The sequence below is a fragment of the Lepidochelys kempii genome, chromosome 9, assembly GCF_965140265.1.
Source record: "Lepidochelys kempii isolate rLepKem1 chromosome 9, rLepKem1.hap2, whole genome shotgun sequence".
NCBI classification, from domain to species: Eukaryota; Metazoa; Chordata; order Testudines; family Cheloniidae; genus Lepidochelys; species Lepidochelys kempii.
In genome coordinates, this window is record NC_133264.1 from 25,767,994 (window position 1) to 25,791,220 (window position 23,227).

The window sequence follows — 23,227 nt, forward strand, 5'->3', positions numbered from 1 at the left end:
TATGCTAAAAAAAAAGTAAACTTTTCTAAAGATAGCAGACAATCTCTGCATAAGAGGTGCAAAACTGTTATATGCCTTAGAGAGACGAGTCTGGCAATTTCACAAAACATGAAAATGTGAAATTATCCCTGTGGCTGGTGGTTAGAATTCCCAGGTTTACCATCTACATTTGTTCCTTTCATATTTCACTATTAATCATGAACTCTTTGGTCACTATTTTTAATGCACCAAATATATATGTAAAGCAAAGAAATGCAGCAACAAAAATAATATTTAGCAAAAAGTCACCACATTACATACAGCACACTGAAATGCAGCCCCTTTGGAGAAGGCAGGGGGGTTGTAAAGTGTGATGCACGTGTGGGGGAAGTGCACTGTTGACTAAAGGCATCCAGGCAAACCTCTATTCTTATGAAAAGTCTCATGGGAACTGAAGAGCTTTATTGCTGTCACCAGAGCAGCTTAGGGTCACATGCAAAAAGCATGCGTATCTGAGCACCCAATTTGCATGTGCAGTTACCACAATGGTATGCACCTAGATTTGTATATGCAAGTATTTGCATGTGAGGACATCTGGTTGAATGCCTAACTGTCCAGTTGTATCTAGAACTGTGTGCATTTATGAACTTTTAAACACGTGGCAATGGCCTTTTCAAATTTGAAATTCAGGAGCTATATGTCCATGCAAAGCACAAGAGCTCTCAGGTTAAAATGAGCTTCTCCACTCACAAAAGTCACTTTCTGTGACAGTGAGCGTCAAGGGGAATAAACCTCCAGTCCTCCATGGTCTTCTAAAAATCAAGGGTTGTGTTAAAAAAAAAAAAAAAAAGTTCACTCACGGTTTATGGTCCTGATCTAAAGATTGTCCATAGCCCTTGCATGCAAAGAATACAAGTGCAAACACATAGAACTCAGTTTAATCTAAAGGGCCATGTCCACCCTAGTAGAATCAGAACCAGTTTATCCAGCAAGTCTGGATATTTTGAATGTGATCCTTCAAACAAGGGTAAACTGCAGCAGTGTAAAAACTCTCTCTCTTCTAAGGGGTTACCATGATGTGGTTACACCAGTGCTAAAATCCTGGTGTAGACAAGGCCTGAGCAGTAATCACTGTGCCCTGTAGGAAGTGTTTGCAAGATCAGGCCCTTAAGATGGCAAATGTGCAATCATTTTCTGGATTGTGGCCATTTAGCACATCCTTTAGTTTGCATTTTTTTAAATTTATTTAAGTTTGCAAGTCATTTGTAAGAACGTAAAGCTGAACTGCAATACACTATCCTTTGTTTTACACACATACATTTTTAAAAACCCTTTATTTTGATTGCAGTGTTGGTGTAGCCATGTTGGTCCAAGAATATTAGAGAGGTGAGGTAATATCTTTTTTCCAGCCAACTTCTGTTGATGAAAAAAAAAAAAAAAAAAAAAAAACCAAGCTTTCAAGCCTACACTGAGCTCTTCTTCTCTTTCACCAACAGAAGCTGGTCCAATAGAAGATATTACCTCACCACCTTGCCTCTGTTTATTTTGATTGACAATATATACACCAAAAAATGTCCTGTTAATCCAGAGCAATCATTTCCATTTGTACCAAATGATTCTCTTCCACAAGCGTAGGCCAGCATTTCTAGTAGAATGAGACTGAAATTACTAAATCCTCAGGTCACACTTACTTTCTCATGTCACCCACTTTATTTAATTTTGCCTTATGTTTTTGTTCTATAGATACTTAACTTATCTTAATACTTCACAGATACTGGCTTTTGTCTTTTTCAGCAAAAAGACATTTCCAATAGGCCTTACTAAATCATCTTGAAGAGTAAAGAGATTTGTGCAGGTAAGAGCTGAGTAAAGCAGAGCTAGGACTTCAGGATTTGGCCCCATATCTGTAACACATGGGCAATTACAACTCCGAGTATTAATAAAATGTCCGCAATCAATCACTTTACATTTGAGAAGGGGCTGGAAGTCAAACTTCAGGCAGAAAATGCCACTGGCAGATAAAATCCTTGCTTATATATATTCTTGCATACTATAATTTTTACTGGCTATATAACCATTAAATACTCACCACTGATAGCTGACTCCATGTTGATCTCAGAGGTGTATACTGAATAACTATCCTTTCCTCTGATTTTTGTTCTTTGGACTCAGAATCTTCATCAGAATCTATGTCCAGAGCCTTTTCTTTGTAGTTTTGATACAATACCGCATTTTCTACAATGCAAAGGAAAGTGCCATTAATTGTCAGAAAGTTATAACTTTTGAAAACAAATGGCATAAGTAGCATTTAAACAATGAAATAAAGCAAATTGTAGATGTTGCTCACAAACTGCATGAAGACAAAGATAGTGTCTTATTAAAGACGGACAGTGGCACAGTAACAATGGATCACTGTACCACTATTAAAAAAAAACGCCTTCTGACTGAATTAAAGAACAGATGTGTCCTTTGTTGGGGAAAGCCAGAAAACAGCTTTATTTCCCCCTAATTTGTTGTGCAATGTGTCATAACAAGCTAAAGATTAAAAAAACAAAAACATCAGTACAGTAAGGTCAATCATCCAGGTGTGTGATTATCTCATGCACATAGTAAAAGGTATTAAGAACCTATTACCAATGGCAATTTTTACACTATTAGCCTTAAAAACTGTTCATATTTCATTGGGGATTATTTTCCCCCTTCCCAAATTTTGACTTCAGAACTTTAAAATCAGGACTGACCAAGACAGAGCCGGTGGGACACACCCAATCATCTTCCGAGACATGCTAAATGCGGGGCCTGCACACTTTCATGTGCACTCAGATTCCTCTTCTTTGTGCTTCAGCGCTACCAGTATTAATGCAACAAAACCACATGGGGAAGGAGCACAAACATGAAGACCAGCTTCTTCTAGTGCTCACACTCTTTTTTTATATATATTAAGCACAAGCACATGGGGAAAGAGGGAACTCAAAATACAGGAACTAAGCCACGAAGAGAAGAAACGTTTTATAGGAGAAAGGCTGATGATACTTTGAAAGGCAAATACTTTTATAGGAGAAGGGCAGGTGTTTTTTTACAACCTACTATTTGTAGGAAGGAAAGTGAAAGAGATTGAGCTCCTCAGTGAGTCTTTAAGAGTCTGCTAAAGTCTTTCGTCAAACTGGTCAGATTTGCTTTAGCTGCTGTGTCCGTTAGCACTTTGCTCAAGGGTTGTACATAAGGGCTAGAGTTTATAAGGTGTGTACACACATCATATAATCATAAACACATAGCATAACTGCATATGGTGCTGTGTAACAGGGGAGTTCTGCCAGAAAAAACTAAGACTTTGCCCAAAGAGTTTACAATCCAAAGAATTACATTAAGAAAACAGAGTGGGCCAGGATCATTACAGACAGCATGCTCCAAAGAATATGTGAGATTTTTATACACTTTGAGGATGGAAGCTTGGCATATAATAACTGAACCCTGAATGCCATTCTAGGGAGCAAAGAGTAAGGAGTGAACAACAGAGATGAAGGGAGAAGTCAGAAGAAAACCTTGGACATAGAATCAGGAGAGAGGAAGGAGGTATCTTAGAAAATGAAGGCAGGGCATACTCGTGGATTGCTTCAAAAGCAAAGAATTGCTTAAACAATGCATGAGACCTGAGAAGTTAAGAAAAGAAGAGGACACAAAGCAGTGGGAAAGAAAGATGTTCACAGCAACCAGGTTTTGAATGGACTTGGTGAGAGATTAAAGATGGGCAAGCAGAGACAGCGCCGATTACCACAGTCAGGAGAGATTACAAGAGTAAGGACTAATGGTTCGTTGTAAAATAGAGAGGAGGGGATGCAGCCAGTTCATCAAAAATCAGGGTCAGAGGAACAGGGAAGAGCGGAGACAAAGATGACATCGAGACTACAAGCTTATGGGTCAGAACGGCAACATGAGAAAAAAGATTATGTTAGACTGCAGGGATAGTTTTCATAAGCATTGGTGGTTTACACCTAAAATCCAGAGAATGGCACCTTGCCCCCCCCAGTTCTGCAACCTGAATCCACATAGGTTAATCCTGACACTCACCTAGACCCCAATGAAGTCAAAGGTCTATGTATGAGGTCTGACCACTGAAATCAGATTGCAGGAATTGGCTTTATTTTATGCAAATCCCACAGTGTTTTTTATAAGAGCTGAAGCTTAAACTATATACACAAATACATATAAATAGTTCTTTTTATATTCCAGTGTAAGGTATTGTTTACCTGCCTTTCTGTATTCTTTAAGCAATTCTACAAACAGAATTTAATGGCAGTTGTATTATTATTAAAAGTATTTCCAGCTGATAACTGAAATCTAAAAATCTTGAACTAACATGCTTTTCTTTGAAAAAAATCTACAGTATTTTGACATATTGTTCTCTTGAAGTCAGCTTCTCTTGAGATTTATTTGGTCATTTGAAAGCTTGGGTTTTTATCAGAACATGCATTCAAATAATAAAAACCAGTCTCCACAAAATCCAGTGCTTACCTTCCCCATCAAATGTCCCTTGTCCTTTCGGTGCTTTCTTCTAGGATGTTTTTGTAAAGAAAAGAAACATGAAAAATAAGAATACAAAGCCACTGACTGCAGCAAAGGTTATGCTATTTTATTTAATATTAGCAAAGGCACTGAGTTAATTATTCCTCGTTTATAAACTTTTGACAATTAGTAAATTATTCACACAACCATTGTTTCACTACAGATGTGACATTAAAGTTGCTATGGACTTTCTTCTAATTGCTTAGTCATTCATCACGTTGCATTTTTCCTACAAACTGAATAAAAAGCCATTCAAAATTATTTCATACTATAGCATTACAAGAGTTCAATAAACTCGCATTTCATTGGCTCTGAGCTATCCTATCAAGTCTACATTGTTCTTGTTAGAGGGACTAGCTTTCCTTCTCATGCTACAAAAAATTCACATAAGGCACCATGTAAGCTATTTTCTGAGACCATAACAAGCCCTCTGAAATAAAACAAACTTATTGGTGAACTACATTTTAGACCTTTATGTGCTTCAATACTATTAGTTCAACTGGCAAAACAACAACAACAAAAAGTCATCTCTGTATAAAGACAGGGCAATATAATGTCTTCTTATTTTAAGCAGAACTCCTCAGTGCTTTCATTGGGGGAGGTCTGTAGGAAAAAAAACTAATGGAATGATACAGCCTACAATCTGACCTACTGAAACTGCTTGTTTGTGTAATTTCTGTGAAAGCTCCCAACCCCCACCCCCTAAATTTTTTGTTTGCCTGAGAACTGTCATACACTTGATAATTATTCTACTAGTTACAACTATTATGCCTTGCCTGGAGTGCTTTACTGCACAATTCCAAGTCACCCTGCAGAGCTTTTTAATCTACCAATTTATTAAAAGCATTCGATGCTTGAAGGGTAGAATGCAAATGAAACACAACAAAAAGACAAAGATTAACATTTTTTCAAGCCAGAAAAAGCTTTTACAGGTTTTTTTAAGCAAGGTTTTGTGGCATAATTATAATATAATTAATTTAGCAAGAGAAAATGTAATAAAACTATTATTCAAAAAGGATTAAATCTGAGGACTGAAATAAGACATTCTACTTTTAGGATACACCTGAGGCTGTTTCAAGATACTTTAAAAGGACTCTGTCAATTTAAAAAGTTCACTTCTACCTGAATTTTTTAAAAACATACTGTTACAAGTAACAGGCAAGGTTATGATAACTGAAAGAGATGGGGGGGGGAGCAGTTGGACTATTTTTTTGCCACTGTATTTACTTTTTACATTAGGCAGCACTTTGTGAAGTCAGTTTAATTGTCTCCCCTATTCAAACGTATATAGGGGTGGGATAAACATTTTTAAATCTAAGCAAATATGAATGCAAAACAAAACCTAAATTGACAGGGGGATTCAGTGACAAATGTAAAATATAAGGAGTACTTGTGGCACCTTAGAGACTAACAAATTTATTTGAGCATCCGATGAAGTGAGCTGTAGCTCACGAAAGCTTATGCTCAAATAAATTGGTTAGTCTCTAAGGTGCCACAAGTACTCCTTTTCTTTTTGCGAATACAGACTAACAGGGCTGTTACTCTGAAATGTAAAATATGAAATTACCTTTAACTCATATTTTAAACTGGCTAGGTTTCAAATTAATGGTATCCTTAAAAGTACTGTTTTCATTACAGTAAAATGGAGGAAATGTTAAGTGACCATTTATACCTGTCAAATGTCACAGAGAAGCTTCTAATAGTAAATAATGAACTCAAAAACAAATGCATTAAAAAAAAATACTTAGACTGCTAATCACTACCTTTAAAGTGGCCAGTACCATTCCAAAAAAAAAAAACAAAAAAACCCAAAAACATAAGTTTCATCTACCAGTTTACTCACCTTTATTCTTCCTAAACTAGAAAATTTCTCCTTGTCCTCCACAACAGCTTTGAGTACTGGCTGGGACATTCTATTTTTTTTCTTAAAATTTGTAGAACTGTCAAAGTCAATGCCACTCACTACTGCTCTTCGATAGGAAGTAGACCTCAATCCTCTTCTCAATGCCCCTGGGCTATTCAGGTTACCTTCGGTCTCTCCATCACCATCAGCTACCAAAGGCATATTAAGCACCTCCAACATGCTACGGACCTTGAGGACCCTTTTGTTCGGCTCCACATTCTGGTTGCTGGTTTTGTTTGTCACTTTTATCTCAGAAGCTAAACTCCTAGGAATGATCTGTTGTTTCCCCACTTTGAGCGCAGCAGGACTATTTGTACTCAGAACTATTGACTGTTTTTCTGGGAGTTGGTTCTGATTAGATGTCAGTCTGTGGAGAGTTAAGTTTTGCTGTGAGGGAGCTGTCTGGGAAACCAATGAGGGTCCCACAAGTGCCTTTTCTGGGTTTTTTAAAAGCTGGTAGGATTGTAACTGCAAAACAGCCATTGTGTTATTACTCAGTGAAGGCATATTTCCAGGTAAGGACCCAGGAGTTGACATAAAAGCAGTCTGTTCATCTTCTGGGATAAGTGCTGATTGACTGGAAATCATCACTGGACGAAGCAATGTATCATCTGGCGAGGTTACTGTAAAACTTATCAAGTTATCTGAAACCAGTTTCAGAACTGGAGATGCCTGGTCAGAAGAAAGTTGGGGGGAAACAGCTTTATACTCTGGAGATCCTATTTTTCCGTTTGGCACAGATCCCATCTTGGACTTAAAAGAGGAGGGGCTCCTTTGGACTAATCTGTTGTCTGGAGAAGTAACTATTGTTTCAGCGGGCTGAGTCACAGTGAATGTACCCCTGTCTTCCACAGGGAAATCTGTGAAGAGGACCCCGTTGGGGCTCTGGTAAGACTGGGGTCTAGGTTTGCTCTTGGCGCGTTGCTGGGGGATCGATCTCCTCCTCCACCATGGCGTTACGTTGTTACCAGAAAAATCCACTTCACTTTCCCCATCCATAGCAAATTCCTTAGGGTCACCACTAGTGCAAGAAGGAAGCAACAAATCCTGCAAAGGCTCAGTCCTCGCACGCTCTCCTTTTACTACGAGGAAACAGTAGTAAGCATAACTTTGTCATTCCACACCCAGCCCCAACAGGACTTACAGAAGGAGTTTTCTTGTAATGCCACTTACACCGCCACCCCCGCCCCCGCTGCGGTGACCGCACGGCATTAGGAGTTGGAGAGAGTTTTCAGAGAGTCGTTCCCCCCCCTCCCGCCCCCAGCAGCCGCTAGAGCTGCAGCGGCTCCCCCCGGCCAGGCAGCCGAACTTTACAGCCGAGCTTGGCGGGTGCAAACCCAGACCCGCAGCCCACCTGCTGGGCGCCCCACGGCCGGAGGGGGGCCAGCACCGAAGGAGCCCCCCCCCCACGCCTGCGAGCCCCGCGGCGAGAGAACTTGGCACACAGCCGCGCGGCCCCCTGCGCCTGTCCCACAGCTGCCCCCGCCGAGCCCGGACCCAAGCGCAACGATTCCCCGCGGAGCGGCTGCTGCTAGGGACCCACCGCATGGCCGCGAGCAGCCGCAGGAGGGAAAGCCCCTCTCGCCCGGAAGGCAGGGGGTGGACGCTCCCGTCCCCACCTGCCGCTCGCTGCCCGCCTCTGCCACGGACTGCGGTGCACGGGCCAGCCCCCACCGCGCTCCGCTTCAGCGGGATTCCCCACCCACCCACGCAGCCTTCAACCTGAGCCGTCCGCGCCCCGCCCGCCGGGAGCTAAGCGCCGCCCCCGCGGCCCCGCGGCGCAGGGAGGAGAGACGCCGCCGCCCTGCGGGCGCCCGGCGAAGCCCCGCGGCCGGCCGCGCCCGCACCGAGAGTCACGGCTCCAGCGCCACCCCCCTCCCCTCGGGGCGGCGAGTCCCCGGCCCCGCTGTTTCGGGTGGCCCCCGGAGGTCGTGGGGCGGTTCAGGACTCCCGGACTGGCCCCGAGCTGTGCGAGTCGCCCAGCCCCGGGCCTGGTGGGGAAGTGTGGAGCCAGGCGGTCTTTGTCTCAAGCCAGCGCTGCTGGCAGTTGTAACTTTGAGCTGGGAGCAGGGCAGCGCTTGGACATAGCGTGGTCCAACGCACGAGCACCATGGAAACTGCAGGGGTGGAGCGCTAGGGCTGCCCTTAACACAGTATGGCCCAGTTGTTTCATAGGGCAGCAGCTCGAGAAGACATTAGGCCCCGAGACTGTGGGAGTACTCAAGTGCATACGTGGCACAGGTGCAGCAGGCCACGTCTGCGCGACCCTCTTTAATAGTTTACAGGAGTATAACTGCATTGCTCCCTGGTGTGAAAAATCCGCCCCTCGGAGCGAGGCTGGCCTGGTGTGGACAGCGCACTATCCACAGTAGGGCTTCTCCGGTCAACGTAGCTACAGCCTCTTGCAGAAAGGGACTAGCTACACCAACCACAGCAGCTCCGCCACTGGTGGAATAGCCTCTCCCGTGAAGTGCTACCGCAGCACCTATAAAGCTACAGCATTTAAGCTTAGGCCTGCCCTAGGGCTAGACAGGAATAAGGGCCTCAGTTAGCATCCAACTCACCTTTCAGAAGGTTTCTGAGTTTTGTCTACCCAATGGTGTGCTGGAAAACTCATTTCAGGTGGACTTCAGGGAATTCATTTAAACCTGAAAAATAAGGGATTGCAAACCAAGACCTTGACCCTGCTTATGCAGGAGTACTCTCATCAGGCCTGCACCCTCTTTGAATTCACTACTACTGTCCATAAAGTTAAGGGTTTGTATAAGTGCAGAATTAGGGACTAAATCTGAAAGAGAAAAATCACACCCTGGAAGAACCACCACCCACTTCAGATCATACAGGGTAGAACTCAAACTTGTACATGAGGGAATAAAGGGATGTTTTGAATGCAGTGGGAAATTTCAGTGGCCCTCTACACCCCAGTCAGACATTTTTCTTATTAAATGGAATACTAATCCAATCAAAAGTAGCAGTGACAAAAAGTTAGTACTAGCTGCGTAAGGTGAATTTTGAGGCCAAAGCCTGGTCCCTAATAGATAAGTATCCATATCACCTAGACCCCTACCCTTGTATGTAGCACTAGCTTACAGCGCTGTAGTGCCCAAACATTCCAAGAGGCCATGGATTGAATGTACATTGCCAATTCCTCCCTTGTTCAGGGTTGAGATAAACTAAGGGTCACAGCCTTTCAGTACAAACAAGAGCATAAACAAGAGACTGCAATCTCCAGGAACGACAATCCAGCAATTTCCAAGAGAACCGCAAATATTTCAACACTATGCATATTAAAAATATTTAATGTATTTAAAAAAAAAATCACAAAAGCCAGCATTTTGTAACAAAATTGCTGGACAGCAGTACCATCTCACATTTTGTCTTCCTGTGTATATTTAGAGATTTGTGGGGGTGGCCACTGGCAATACTGAAGATGGCCAAAGGTTTGCGTAAACAGTTTCTTCCAGCAAACTTGTTCTTTCTTCTAGAGAGGGAATCAGAGTTGGCTAGCTCATATTCTTTTGCTGCATGCCAAACAAAGGTTAGAACAAATCTGGGAAAAGGGTAGAACTTTTTGGTAAGAAAATAGGAAATACACAGCAATTCTATTGGCAGTTAATTCTTATGAATTACATAAGCTTGAAAAATTGTGGTTGTAATGATTTTGCAACTTTTATAGGGCTTTAGTACATAATGTAACTTTTCAAGAGAAATAAAAACAGACTAGGTATTGGGGAAAAAATTCAAAACTGCTTCACATGTGTTCCTCATTGACTGTAAAAGACACCTCTCCTATGTACCATACTACGATACCATGATTCAATACTCACTCATATAATGCAGGCTTAAACTCAAGGACATTGAAAGTTGCACCGGTGGTAAATCTCGCTCACTTATTTTAGGAGAGACAATTGTGCCCTTATTCTCTGGGATCTGTACTATTTGTCCAGCTAATGGGGTCAGAACAATCCCGTGGATGGACACTCCCTTAGGGCTGGACTGGCACCTTGCAATCCAATTTGAGTAAGGGGCAATGTATAGTTGTGGAGCACCATGCTTGAAGGAGGGAAGTAAGCTGCTCTAGCCCTTTTCCAGCTGCAGTTTACTTCCACTCAGTGAGGTTAGCTGTGCTGTGTCAGTGCAGGAGAGGGTGGAGCAAAGATTTTTTTCTTTCCCTCACTCCTGCCCATGTACCTGTACAGGAAAGAAAGTAGCATCTCAGTAGTAGTGAGTCTCCTTCCCATGCACCGGCAGCAGATGCAGGTTGTTTCCTGTGCAAAGAGCGATGCTAAAGCAGGTTAAGTTGAGAAAGTGGAACTTTATTAATCACTTCGGCCTGTTCTGTCAATGTAGCAAAGTTGCTTCCAGCTTAACTTTCTGGACTTCCCTGTTTCTCTGGTGTCCCATCACTAATAGCCCCCGTGCGGGCCCCCCCACCCCAGGGCCCTCTAACTGCAGTGCCACTGATCGTAATACATCTTCCCTATTTTACAAACAAACATTAAAAACAAGTAATTGATGCCCAGATCCCTATCCTTTGGCAAGAGGTTGCTAGCACATAACAGAGATCTTAAGATAGTTTGGTGTCCTCAACAGGTGACCACACCAGGAGCGTCCTATCTCTGTCTCACTAGACATACTCTGAGACAGGTGACAGACTGCAATTAAAAATCCATGGCTGGCACCTCAAAGTCTAGCAACTATTTCTCTGTGGAGTCTCTTCCTTCCCTGTGGGCTTTGCCTCAAGATGGCTTTGTTTCTCTGTTCTGGGTATTGTATCTCCTGGCTCATAAGTGCTTCCTGTTTCTTCAGATCCCTTGTTTCTCTTGTGTAGTCACCTCATATGACCTGGATGCCACTGAACTCCTCACGATTCCTTCCGTTCACTCCATCCGGTGTCTCTCTAAATGCTGGATCCACACAAGAGTGCCTGTCTCCAAGGCTGGTAGGTTCTTGGCTGACCTGTCGTACCCTAGTGTGTGCTTTTTCTAACTGCTGGTCATCTCCTTTTAGTAGTGTCCCCATCCTTCTGGCTGCAGCAGATCTCCCCTTATTGATAACATGGGTTTGGTCCTTCCTGCTATCAGTGCCTGTGTGGGACTGTTTTGGCACCCCCTGACATAGGGTACTTCTGTGTGCCAAAAATGCTAGCAAGGGGTCTGAACCAGAACAACCAACCTTGTGAAACAGCCTTGTGTAATGCTGTTTTCACAACTGAGTGCACATTACCATTAACTCTGTGGGTATTCTGTGGAGGAGATATTGTGGTGATCAAACTCCCATTTGTGTGCATATTCCTTAAATTCTTTCAAGACAAACTAGGGGCTGTTACTGATTACAGTGTCTGGAATGCCATATCTTGCAAAGATATCATCAGTTTGACAAACACTGACTTGCTTCTTATATCAGGCAGGATATTGGCCTCCCAATTTTGAATTCCACTGTAATACAATACTGCATTTCCTTTTAAGTAAGTCCTTTTCCACCGGTCAGGTGAGCAGGTCATGTGGTAATAATCATACAATTGGCAGGTTTCAGACCCTTCTATCAAGGAGTGGAGTTGTGTATTTATTCCCAGGTAGTAAACACAGTTGTCAATGTGTGAAGCATGTATTTTTTCATAACGAGGTAAGACAGCTCCCTGTCATGAAAATATGATTCTATCCTGCACACACAACTCATCTTTAATTTGAAAATGTGGTTCTGCTCCTACTGGTAGTTGGCTTTTATCTTCTGGCCACTCTCCTAGTATTGTTCTCTTGACTGCCTGTAGTTGGATGTCCTTTCCGTAACCTCTTTGATTTCTATCAGCTTCACTGTTGAACCTGAGCGAGAGCAGCATGTTAACGGAGTCAGTGCCCTGACCTCCTTCCCACAACTCGCTGATGCTAGATATATCTAGCCTGGATTCTAACACCAGTAATGGCCCTGAACAATGTCTGATCTCCATCTGGTAGCACTGCAGACACCACAACTTGTTACAATCTCTTTGGAGCACTAAGGAGCGACTTTGTCATGTTTGCCTCTAGGGCAGTTGTCCCCAAACTGTGAGGCACCCGCCCCCCAGGGTAACAGAAGAACAGGGGGCACAGTGAGCCTGGGTCAGCCCCCTAGGGGCAGGGAGGGAATGCCACTCAGCCCCACTGTGCCCCCTGTTCTGCTCCAGCCATGGCTCTTCTCCCAGCCACAGCTCCCTGCTGCAACCCCCCAGCCAAAGGTTGCCAGGTGCCTGGTTTTTGACCAGGAAGTCCGGTTGGAAAGGGGACCTGACAGTGTTCAGTCAGCACTCAGAGATTCTGGTGGCTCCCCTATCCTGCCCTGAGTGCGGCTTCCCCTTCCCCACCCTGCCGTATTCTTGGAGTACATGGCTCCCCCTCCCACACTCACCCCACCATCCCCAGAGCGTGGCTTCCCTGCCCCCATCCTGCTACACTCACTCTGCCTCCCTCTGCCCCAGCTCCCCAGGGGGTGCACACCACGTAAGAGGCACAATTGAAAACGTTTGGGAACTACTGCTCTAGGGTTTTGTGGTCTGATTACTGGATGGCCATCAGTGTACTGATGGAATCACTCCACTCCAAATACCACAGTCCGAAGCTCTTTTTGTATTTAGGCATATCCCTGTTCAGTCTGTGACAGGGTTCCGAGGGCATAAGCAACCGGCTGCTCCTGCAAAAGAGCTACACCCAATCCTTTCTCCAATGCATCACACTGGAGTGTCAGTGGCTCTCCTGGCTGGTAGTACTTTAGGAGAGGAGAGAGGCATCCATTATCAGTTTCAGTGCGCTAGATGCTTGCTGTTGGGGACCTGCCCAGTCCACTCAACATCCTTCCTTATGAGTCAACATACAGGTTCTGCTACTACAGCCAGGTGTGGACAGAACTTTGGAATGATACATTTTCCATCCAAGAGGCACTGTACCACTTTCACATCCACTGAAGCTGGCATGCCTCTGACTCCTTGATCTTGTTGGAATCTGTTCAATCCCTCAGTTGTGAGCAGATAGCCGAAGTATGTCACCTCATGCTGTCTGAGTCGTATTTTTGCTGGATTGAGTTTTATGTTCTTGTCCCTGCATCATTGTAGAAAAGCTTATAATTTTCTGGCATGGTCTCGTTCAGCTTCTGTATCATTACTCCCTTCACCTATGAGGATATCACCTGCAATTATTTTCACCCCAGGAAGTTCTTCCAATGCTTGGGTGAATCTCCTCTGGACCACCTCTAGTGCTGGGCCTATGCCCATCAGCATGAGCAGCCATCTGTTGTGATCAAATAGCATTGCAAAAGTTATCAGCATGCTGGAGTCTTTATCCAGGTTTATGTGCCAAAACCCATTCCTCACATCAGACCATAAAAATTTTGGCTTTGGAAAGTTCAGGTAAGATGTCATCAGTTGTGGCCAGTGAATATAGTGGCATATTTTCAATGCTCACTTCAGTGGCTCTCTCTCTATATAAATGCATAATTTGCCTGATGGCTTCTTCGTCACCACCATGTTGCTTACCAAGGTTATACCAGCCTCTACAGGTGCTAGGATATCCCTGCTCTGTTGACTTTTGAGCTCCTGGAGTACTTGATTATGTAGTACCCCTTGAATTTTCCTTTGTGATAAGCACGCAGGTTCCATTGTCGAGTCTACTTCAAATCACAGATTTCCTCTGAGATACTCAGTGTCTTTGGAAAACATCCCCATATGCTTTCAAAATTGTCTCCATTATCTATGGACTCATGGAGAGAGTTATGGTGTTATCACCACTGTCTGATGTGCCATCCCCCTCTTGTACAAGTCTGAATGAATCTTTGAGACCTTCCTCTGCTCTTGCATACACTGCTAAAATGGTTGAACTTGCCACATTCCATGCAATGCTATCCTAGCGTGGGGCACTTCTTTACCTGTTTGTGCTGTCTCCCACAGGAAATGCATCTCACTATGGGTATGGAACCCTGACCACTTGCTCTCCTTTGCAGTTGTCTCACTGCATGTACTTCTGGGAGCGTGGTGTCTCCTCGGGCTTACATCCTCTCTCAAGGCTTCCGCTGCACACGCCATGTCTAAGCATCTGTCTAATGTAAGATTGCCTTTCTGGAGCAGCCACTCCTGCAAATGGTGATCCCAAGTGCCAGAGACTATCCTATCATAAAATTAGGGAGTCTGTCAAACCCCAACTCCCCAAAATTGCATATAGCAGCCACTGTGTGTAAGGCAGTAACAGAGGTCTCTCCCCATCCCTTTGGAGTCATCTCTAGAGAAAAACCTGTGTCGCTTCACAGGAACATAAAGTCTGGCAAGTCAAGTGTAAAAGTATAATTAGATAGGCCAAAAAAGAATTTGAAGAGCAAAGAGCCAAACTCTCAAAAACTAACAGCAAAATGCATTTTCAGTACATCAGAAGCAGGAAGCCTGTCAAATGATCAGTGGGGCCACTAAATGGCTAAGGTGCTAAAGGAGCATTCAAGGAAGATAAGGCCATTGCAGAGAAACTAAATGAATTTTTTGCATCAGTCTTCACTGCAGAGGATGTGAGGCAGGTTTCCATACCTGTGCCATTCTTTTTAGGTGACAAATCTGAGGAACGGTCTCAGATTGAGGTGTCAAAAGAAGTCACCAGGACTAGATGGTATTCACCCAAGAGTTCTGAAGACACTCAAATATGAAATTGAAGAACTGTCCAACCTAACATTTAAATCAGCTTCTGTACCAGATGACTGGAGAGTAGCTAACGTGACATCAGTTTTTAAAAAAAGGCTCCAGAGGTGATCCTGGCAATTATAGGCCAGTAAGCCTAACTTCAGTATCAGGTAAATTTGTTGAAACTATAGTAAAGAACAGAACTATCAGATACATAGATAAACACAATTTGTTGGGAAAGAGTCAACATGGCTTTTGTAAAGGGAAATCATGCCTCACCAATCTATTAGAATTCTTTGAGGGGGGTCAACAAAACGTGGACAAAGGTGATCCAGTGGATATAGTGTACTTGGACTTTCAGAAAGCTTTTGACAAGGTCCCTCACCATAGGCTCTTAGGCAAAATAAGCAGTAATGGGATATGAGGAAAGGTTCTCTGATGGATCTGTAACTGGTTAAAAGACAGAAAACAAAGGGTAGGAATATATGGTCAGTTTTGAGCATTGAGAGAGGTAAATAGTGGTATCACCCAGGGATCTGTTCTGGCACCAGTACTGTTCAACATATTCATAAATGATCTGGAAAAAGGGTAAACAGTAAGGTGGCAAACAAGTTTACTCAAGATAGAAGACTTACAAAGGGATCTCACAACACTGGGTGACTGGGCAACAAAATGGCAGATGAAATTCAGCATTGATAAATCCAAAGTAATGCACATTGGAAGACATAATCCCAACTATACATACAAAATTACGGGGTCTAAATTAGCTGGTATAACTCAAGAAAGTTCTTGAGTCATTTTGGATAGTTCTCTGAAAACATCCATTCAGTGTGCAGCAGCACTCAAAAAGTTAACAATGTTAGGAACTATCAGGAAAGGAATAGACAATAAGACAGAAAATATCATAATGCCACTTTATAAATCCATGGTATGTGCACACTTTGAATACGGCATACAGTTCTGGTCATCCCATCTCAAAAAAAGATATTAGAATTGGAAAAGGTACAGAGAAGGGAAACAAAAGTGATTAAGGGTATGGAAGAGATCTGTAGAGGATAGATTAAAAAAGACTGGGACTTTTCAGGTTGGAAGAGAGACAGCTAAGAGAAGATATGACAGATCTCTATAAAATTGTGAATGGTGTGGAAAAAGTGAATAAGGAAGTGTTTTTACCCCTTCATATAACACAAGAGCCAACAGTCACCCAATGAAATTAATAGGCAACAGGTTTAAAAACAAACAAAAGGAAGTACTTAATGCACAGTCATTGCCAGGGGATACTTTGAAGACCTATTACAGAGTTCAAAAAAAGAACTATATAAATTCTGGAGGATAAATCCATCAACTGCTATTAGCCAGGATGGTCAGGGATGCAATTCCATACTCTGAGTGTCCCTAGCCACTGATTGCCAGAAACTGAGAGTAGACCAGAAAGGATGGATCACTTGATGACTGTCCATTCTTTTCATTCCCTCTGATGCACCTGGCATTGGCCACTGTTAGAAGACAGGATACTGGGCTATATGGACCATTGGTCTGACCCAGTATGACTGTTCTTATGTAGAGTAAAATAATAGTTTTACTTACCTGTTGCTGTTGGCCTCCTGCATGGCCAGGTCTCTGAACAGCTCAAACTCCATCTTCCACTGTGTCAATCACTGGGCAAGGTTTATGTCTACAAAATCCAGGGCTCCGAGGGAGGAGTTAGACGGATATCCATGGTTCATGCTGTCAGCTGCTGCACTTCAGAGAACTCACAGCACCAACACTTTCATTTGTAAAGAGTGATGCTGAATTTAGGTTAAGCTGAACAAGTGGAAATTTATTAAACTCTTTGGACTGCTCTGTCCATGTGGTGGAATGGATTCCAGCCTGACTCCAGTGGCAATGTTCCATTTCCCTGGTGGCCTGTCAATAACAGTCCCACCAGGGAACATGGGCCCTCTGACTCCAGTTCCACTGGTCATGATACACAGGTAGCCTTCACAGCTGAGTAGAGAGGTGCCTTACACCCAATTTTCTCCCCTGTGCAGACATGTAGCAGAGTTCACAACTGAGCAGTTTGCTTCAGTAAGATGCACTGGGAGGACAGACTTCAATAAGATTTGGTCAAGGAGTTATAAATTAGCATTTATCACTAGCTAGAAAAAACAAAGCATGGATAACATGACAGAAATGCAAAATATACTGTACAGAAAACACATTACTAAGGCTGATTATTAAGATGTTCATGCTATTAGAAAGTTATGTATAGCTGAGGGTACTTCTCTCTGTCTTATGTATTCATATTATAATAGTCCTGGTAGTATTTAGGTACTCTAACTCCACCTTTTCCTTCTAGACTCAAAACAATTAAAATCTGTTTCATTTTATCTGAAATTTAAAATTAATGAAAAAAGAAAAAAAAGTGATACTTTTCAGAATACTTAACATAAGCAGATTTCAGAATAAGTAATTTTTTAGGTCCAATATTAATTGTTCATATCAGGGGTCATATGCTAAAAGGCCATCAGAATATATTTAAGGTACAAAAACCCCAAACAAGAACACTGATTTGGTATCTCCTGAGACTTCCATAAGTGAACTTCCATAAGTCTGAGGAGATACCAAATCAGATCTGAACTTCATAGCTCAACTTCTACATCAGTACTGTATGATGGACCTGAACTGCAACACCAGCGCAGAAATCTCTTGAATTGTGAAGAAGTTTGAATTCAGATCTTCACTGTTTGGCTTAGGATCCTCTTCAGACTGGAACTTCATTTACAAAAACAGAAAAACCCACCACAACTGGGACTGTGTGGTGCATGCCTACTGTCTATTGCTATTAATCTTGGCCTGGGCTGTCCAGTCTTCTGCCACCCAAATTAGTTTTTGAAATAGCATTAGGTCATTTCTGTCTGAAACAGAGTTAAAGGAAACAGCTGAAGTAGCTGGAGCCAACAAGAGCTTTGTTATACTTGACCCAGATTTCCTTGCACCTGGCTGAGAGGGCACTGTGCTTTCAGTACCTGCAAAGTGTGGACTTGATTTTGCCACAGATTTTAACTTTAAAACAATAATACAAAAAAGCTTTGAACTTGAGCCTACAGCCAATCTATTCTACAACATGCAATAGTAATACAATAGAAGAAATGCTTTGCAGAGTGGAGATCTGCCACCTAGCAACCATTTGGAAGGGTTTTCTTCAGTAGCCTGAGACCCACGACACAGACTTTACAGAAGAGAGCTCAGGGGCTAAAGGGAGGGTTGCAAGGCTGCTCTCTGTGTCTGAGACACAGACAATTGTTGAATGAGTGATTAGGACTTCATTCTCAGGGAAAAAACATGCAGATTAAGAGACCTGTTTAAGTCAGGCTCTGCTGTTGACAAGAATAAGGGATGTTCATTTCATGGAAAAATGTGTTTACACTAAAAAGGAAGGATCCTGTTTCACAGAGGCTTTGGACTCTGCAGAGGACATTTCTGTGATGATGGTCATGTTTGTTCTAAGATGGGGATTTAACTTGATGCAAAATTATTATAGGAGATTTAATTACTTTGAGAGTGAGAACAACTAAGGTAAGGACAGATTTTATGGCAAAGTGGATTACAAAAACCTCTGGACTACCCACAAATATACACAGGATTATGGAATCAGTAGGATGAAAACCAGCATGTAACTACGTGAGTGTTTCTTCAAACAGACCCTGATTCAGCCAGGTACTTAAGCACGTGCCTGTCAACTCACTGAAGTCAATGGGATGATTCATGTGCTTAAAGATAGGCACATGCTTAACCAGCTGGCTGAACAGGTACTTAGGAAATACATCAGAAGTGGCAGAATAATTTGAAATCTAGCAAAACTCTTCACAAAAACCTCAGATTATTGCTAGAAATCATGCAGGTTTCCTTTCTTCATGGGTTATCAAGCAAAACTGCAACTTTCCAGAGCCAAATTTCTACTCAATGCCATATTTCTGACCACAGAGTGGATTATGAATAGATATGATACAGATGACAGTAAGTTAATTGCCTTACATTCACTTGAAGTTATGTTATTCGACTGAAGAAAAAAAAATCAAAAAGAACATATTAAGAGTTCTTTCATATTAAAAAGGTAAATAAAATTTGTCCTAAGCCTTCTTAAAGGGTGTGCCTAGGTCTCTGAAACAGAATGTAAATAAAATTAATTAAAAAAAAATCAGGGAAAAAACAAAACATATGGGGAAGAGCCAAGCACACATACAAACACAGATAAAGCCTAAACAAACAAAACATGTACTCCACAAACAATGCAGGAAACAAAATCTGACTAAAAATAAAATGAAACAAACCAGGCAAAAATGTAAATGAAAAAAAAAGTACATGTCTCCACAAGACAGAACTCCACACAGTCATATGAGAAAAACACATGCTTCTCTCAAAAACAAGCACGAGGGGAAAAATGCCACAGCCATAAGTGAGGGAAAACATAATGTATTATGTTCAACCAGAGATTTTTATCTCTACTAACTGCAGAATACAAGGGAAAAAACACATTCCAAAATTTAAAAAAAGGAACAGGTAGGTCAATTGTCAGTTATTGTTTCATAGAATGTGAATGGGAATGTTAATATTATATAGCCAGGATTTCTTTTTGAATGATCTTTAGAAAAGTATACAAAAGAAACTTTCCATCTGTTTCACCATCAAATCTAACTCATCATACAACATCGTTAAGAGGTTTGGTATTGCTCCAGGCACATTACTGAAATAATCAGCATTCCTAAATCCACCATAATTAATAATTGCAGTACTCACATTTTACAAGATTGTCTGATTACATAGTTCTTTATTTATGCTGTAATTAATAATTGTGTTTCTATAGCAACCCTCTTGACCCCACACACTGCATTTTAGACACTGTACAATAGAATACAAATTTATACAAAAACAATTAAAAATATAAAACAAAAATAAATGTGGACTTCAAATATTTAATGAGGAAAGAATTAGATATATTGCAAATAAAGGCTGTTATAAAACAACTTAGAAGGGGAAAAGCTTTAAGGTGTTTTTCTAAAAGTGACAGAGAATGAAATGAGGTAAAGTTCAAGGGAGAGTGAGTTACACACCACACAGGGCCGGATTTACACCTTACACACTCCTAGGCAAAGCATTTTCAGTGCCCTTCTCCCTCCCCACCCCACAGCTGACCATTTTTCCATAAAAAAATTAAACCTTTAACCCACCTTTAACTTTTAGGCGTCCCTACACATATGCCAACTGTGCCTAATTGGAAATCCAACCTTGACACCATAGGGCCCATCACAGCAAAAGTGCAGTTGCTTGACAAATTCAGATGTGAAGACGGAAACCTGATACAGCTTGTGATGTGTGAACTCAGATACCCATCAGTAAAATGCTCAGCGAGATGGTCTCAAAGGGAACCAAGGCCAACTCTGCTAAGGGCTTAAAAAGCACAGGTGCCAATTTAAAGTTCCATCCACCATTTTCAAGCCAATGTAAAAGAGTAGGACTGGCAATGGGCTTGATCCTGCAAGACGCCGAGCAGTTGGGCCCTGATTCAGCAAAGCACTTTAACAGTGCAGGAGGTTAAAGAAGCAGTGGATTATCGATCTCTTGATGTCTTCAGATCAAGACTGAATGCCTTTCTGCAAGATATGCGTTAGTCAAACTCAAGTGTTTGAGCTCAATGCTGGGATAACTGAGTGAAATTCTACTGCCTGTGACAGACATGAGATCAGACTAGATGAGCAAATGGTCCCATCTGGCCTGAAAATCTGATCCATGAATCTACTCATATGCTTAAAGTTAAATGCATGTTTAAGTGCTTTGCTGGATTGAGGCCATCGTGCTTCAGCACCTTGCAGGATCAGCCCAGTGGGATTGTGATAATTCAAACCAGCGAGCTGTTGGGCCACTGCACTCCGAACACGCTGAAAGTGATGGAGCAGCCCCACTGAGAGCCCTAAAATAGAGGAGTTAAAATAGTTGTGATACATGGTCACAAGGGCATACATTTGCTTTTTGTGAGCTCACCACCGAAGAAGTAACCATGCAAATTCCTGATCTCGATAGTATGGTTTACAGACAGCATAGATAAAAGATTCAAATATTTTGAATTATTTGATATGGTCAGTGAGCTTTGTCACAATTGTGATTGGATGATCCTGTATTAACTGAAAAGCCATTTGATTATTTGTAAATAGAAAACCTAGCTAAAAAAAAAAATCAGAGTTTAAAACACTGCATTGACTTATCCAAAGGAGACTGAGAAATACTTTGGATCTAATGTTAATAATGGAGTCACTTTAAGGAATCAAAACTACCATATGGTATTGTTTTTTGGCGCCACCTTGAGAGTCAAAAATTAAATAAAATAATAGTGTCAAGGGAAGCTTCAAATAGATTAACATGCTGGGAGAACAGGAGCCAGGGACTTCCTGCCATGGGCACTGGTGTCAGGTCAGAAGGCAATAGGAGCGGAGGGTGCTCAGCAACATACTGGATCTATCTCAATCTGTGCAAGTGCCAGAAAAGTGAGTGCATAAAATTGCCACCTTGTTACTTGTCTTATCTGCGGCTTGTGCGCCTTCTGAGTCACACCGCATGCATATTCCTGCTTTACTCTTCAAAGCAATTTCTACGACTCTTTGTGGTCTTCCGTGATCCCTTAGGGTACATGTATACTGAAAATAAAGGTGCAACTGTAGTGTGGGTAAGCATAACTGTACTAGCTTTAATCTAGCTAGTTTTGGTAATGATAGCAGTGAGGTCAAGGTAGCACCGACTGTGGTGCGAGCCAGCAATCTGAATATATAATCAGGGTCGCCGGTGGGCTTGTACTGGGGCAGCTACACTACGCTGAAGCCTGTGCCACTATGTCTTCATTGCTATGGTTACCTGCACTAGCTAGATTAGAGCGAACATGGGTATGCCTACACACCCTACAGTTACACCACACCTTCATTTGTGGGGTAATCAGACCTTCAGTGCTTCAGGTACTCTGCCTGGGATCCTCAGCCCTTAAAAGTCATAGTCCCCAAAACTACACTCTTAGCTCTTCAGAGCTTGCTTAGCTTTGGAAGAGCAAGCTTTCTTTACCTAATCCGTCCATCTATCAATTTCTATAATATATACACAGGACCAGATTCTCAGTTGGTTCAAATTGATATTGCTCAGTTGAAGTCAGTAGAGTTATGTTGATTTACACCAGTCGAGAATATGACCTATAATATCTAGTCAATATTATCTGCATTCTGCTTTCCACATTATTAGCCATATGTAGTAGCTGTGAAAGCACATTTATAGGCAAAAATTTGGCCCTGCATTTTGATTCAAGTCTATATTGCAGGTAATCGTGTATGAAGCAAAAAGGATACGGCTTGATTTTCAAATGTAGGTTGATCTTGCAGAACTGTTCACATCATTTGCTCAGAATTTATTTTTAAAATTACTTTACTAACCACTTTAAAATCAGGTGGCCCCCAAAGAACAAAATATACTTAAGTCATTATAAATTCCAGAATCTTTGATGAATGTGACCCCTTAAGAGTATTCAGAACACTTTGGGAATCTGTTTGGATACAAAGAAAAATATACATTAAAATTGGCAGAATAACTGGTTGGCATCAGATGTGTTTATTATTGCATATAATTTATTTGGTAAATCCTATTGTGTTTATTATCCACATCTACCAGATGCTCCTAAACAAAATATGCTCTGCCAGATCAATTCTGTATGTACTTGATGTCTAACTTAAACAGCATATGGATGTTAACATAATTCAGTTACCAATTCATCCACATTTTTTTCTATGTAGAATCTGACAAAGTGTTTCTGATGTGATAGTCTAATTTTGCATGTCTTTAGTTTCTGCAGCTCTTGCTTCTGTGCTATTTATGAATGTTCTACTTGATCTTTAGTTGGATGCTCAAAATTCACTACCTTGCCCATAATAATAATATAAATATAGCACTCATTTTAGGGCTACCAATTCTTCTGTCCAAGTGAATATAAGTGAAGCACATTTTCATGCGTCTTCTTCATTGTTATTTAAACGCAAATGGATGATGGATAACGTCTCAGATGAATGGGGCAATAGTAAGAATTCAGAACTAAAGACAGGACCACATTTTTGTGATAATACCTTAGCTTCAATAAACAT

General features: G+C 41.8%; 1 protein-coding gene and 1 long non-coding RNA gene across 6 annotated transcripts in view; both read right to left on the reverse strand.

The window, feature by feature from the left end:
• Positions 1 to 8,112, reverse strand: part of ARHGEF26 (Rho guanine nucleotide exchange factor 26) — a 115,074-nt gene extending 106,962 nt beyond the window's left edge. For 3 of the 4 annotated variants that reach the window (XM_073359638.1, XM_073359636.1, XM_073359639.1), the window contains exons 1-4: positions 7,989 to 8,112; positions 6,386 to 7,527; positions 4,492 to 4,531; positions 2,069 to 2,214 (exon numbers count right to left, since the gene is read on the reverse strand). In XM_073359638.1, coding sequence (XP_073215739.1) covers positions 2,069 to 2,214; positions 4,492 to 4,531; positions 6,386 to 7,444 — 1,245 coding nt within the window. In that variant the 5' untranslated portion in view covers positions 7,445 to 7,527; positions 7,989 to 8,112. The remainder of the gene's footprint in view (positions 1 to 2,068; positions 2,215 to 4,491; positions 4,532 to 6,385; positions 7,528 to 7,988) is intronic. The other variant, XM_073359637.1, reaches the window with a different exon arrangement.
• Positions 8,113 to 19,887: 11,775 nt separating this feature from the next.
• Positions 19,888 to 23,227, reverse strand: part of LOC140917244 (uncharacterized) — a 105,736-nt gene continuing 102,396 nt past the window's right edge. For both annotated transcript variants that reach the window (XR_012160761.1, XR_012160760.1), the window contains exon 4: positions 19,888 to 22,635. This is a non-coding gene — a long non-coding RNA (uncharacterized lncRNA). The remainder of the gene's footprint in view (positions 22,636 to 23,227) is intronic.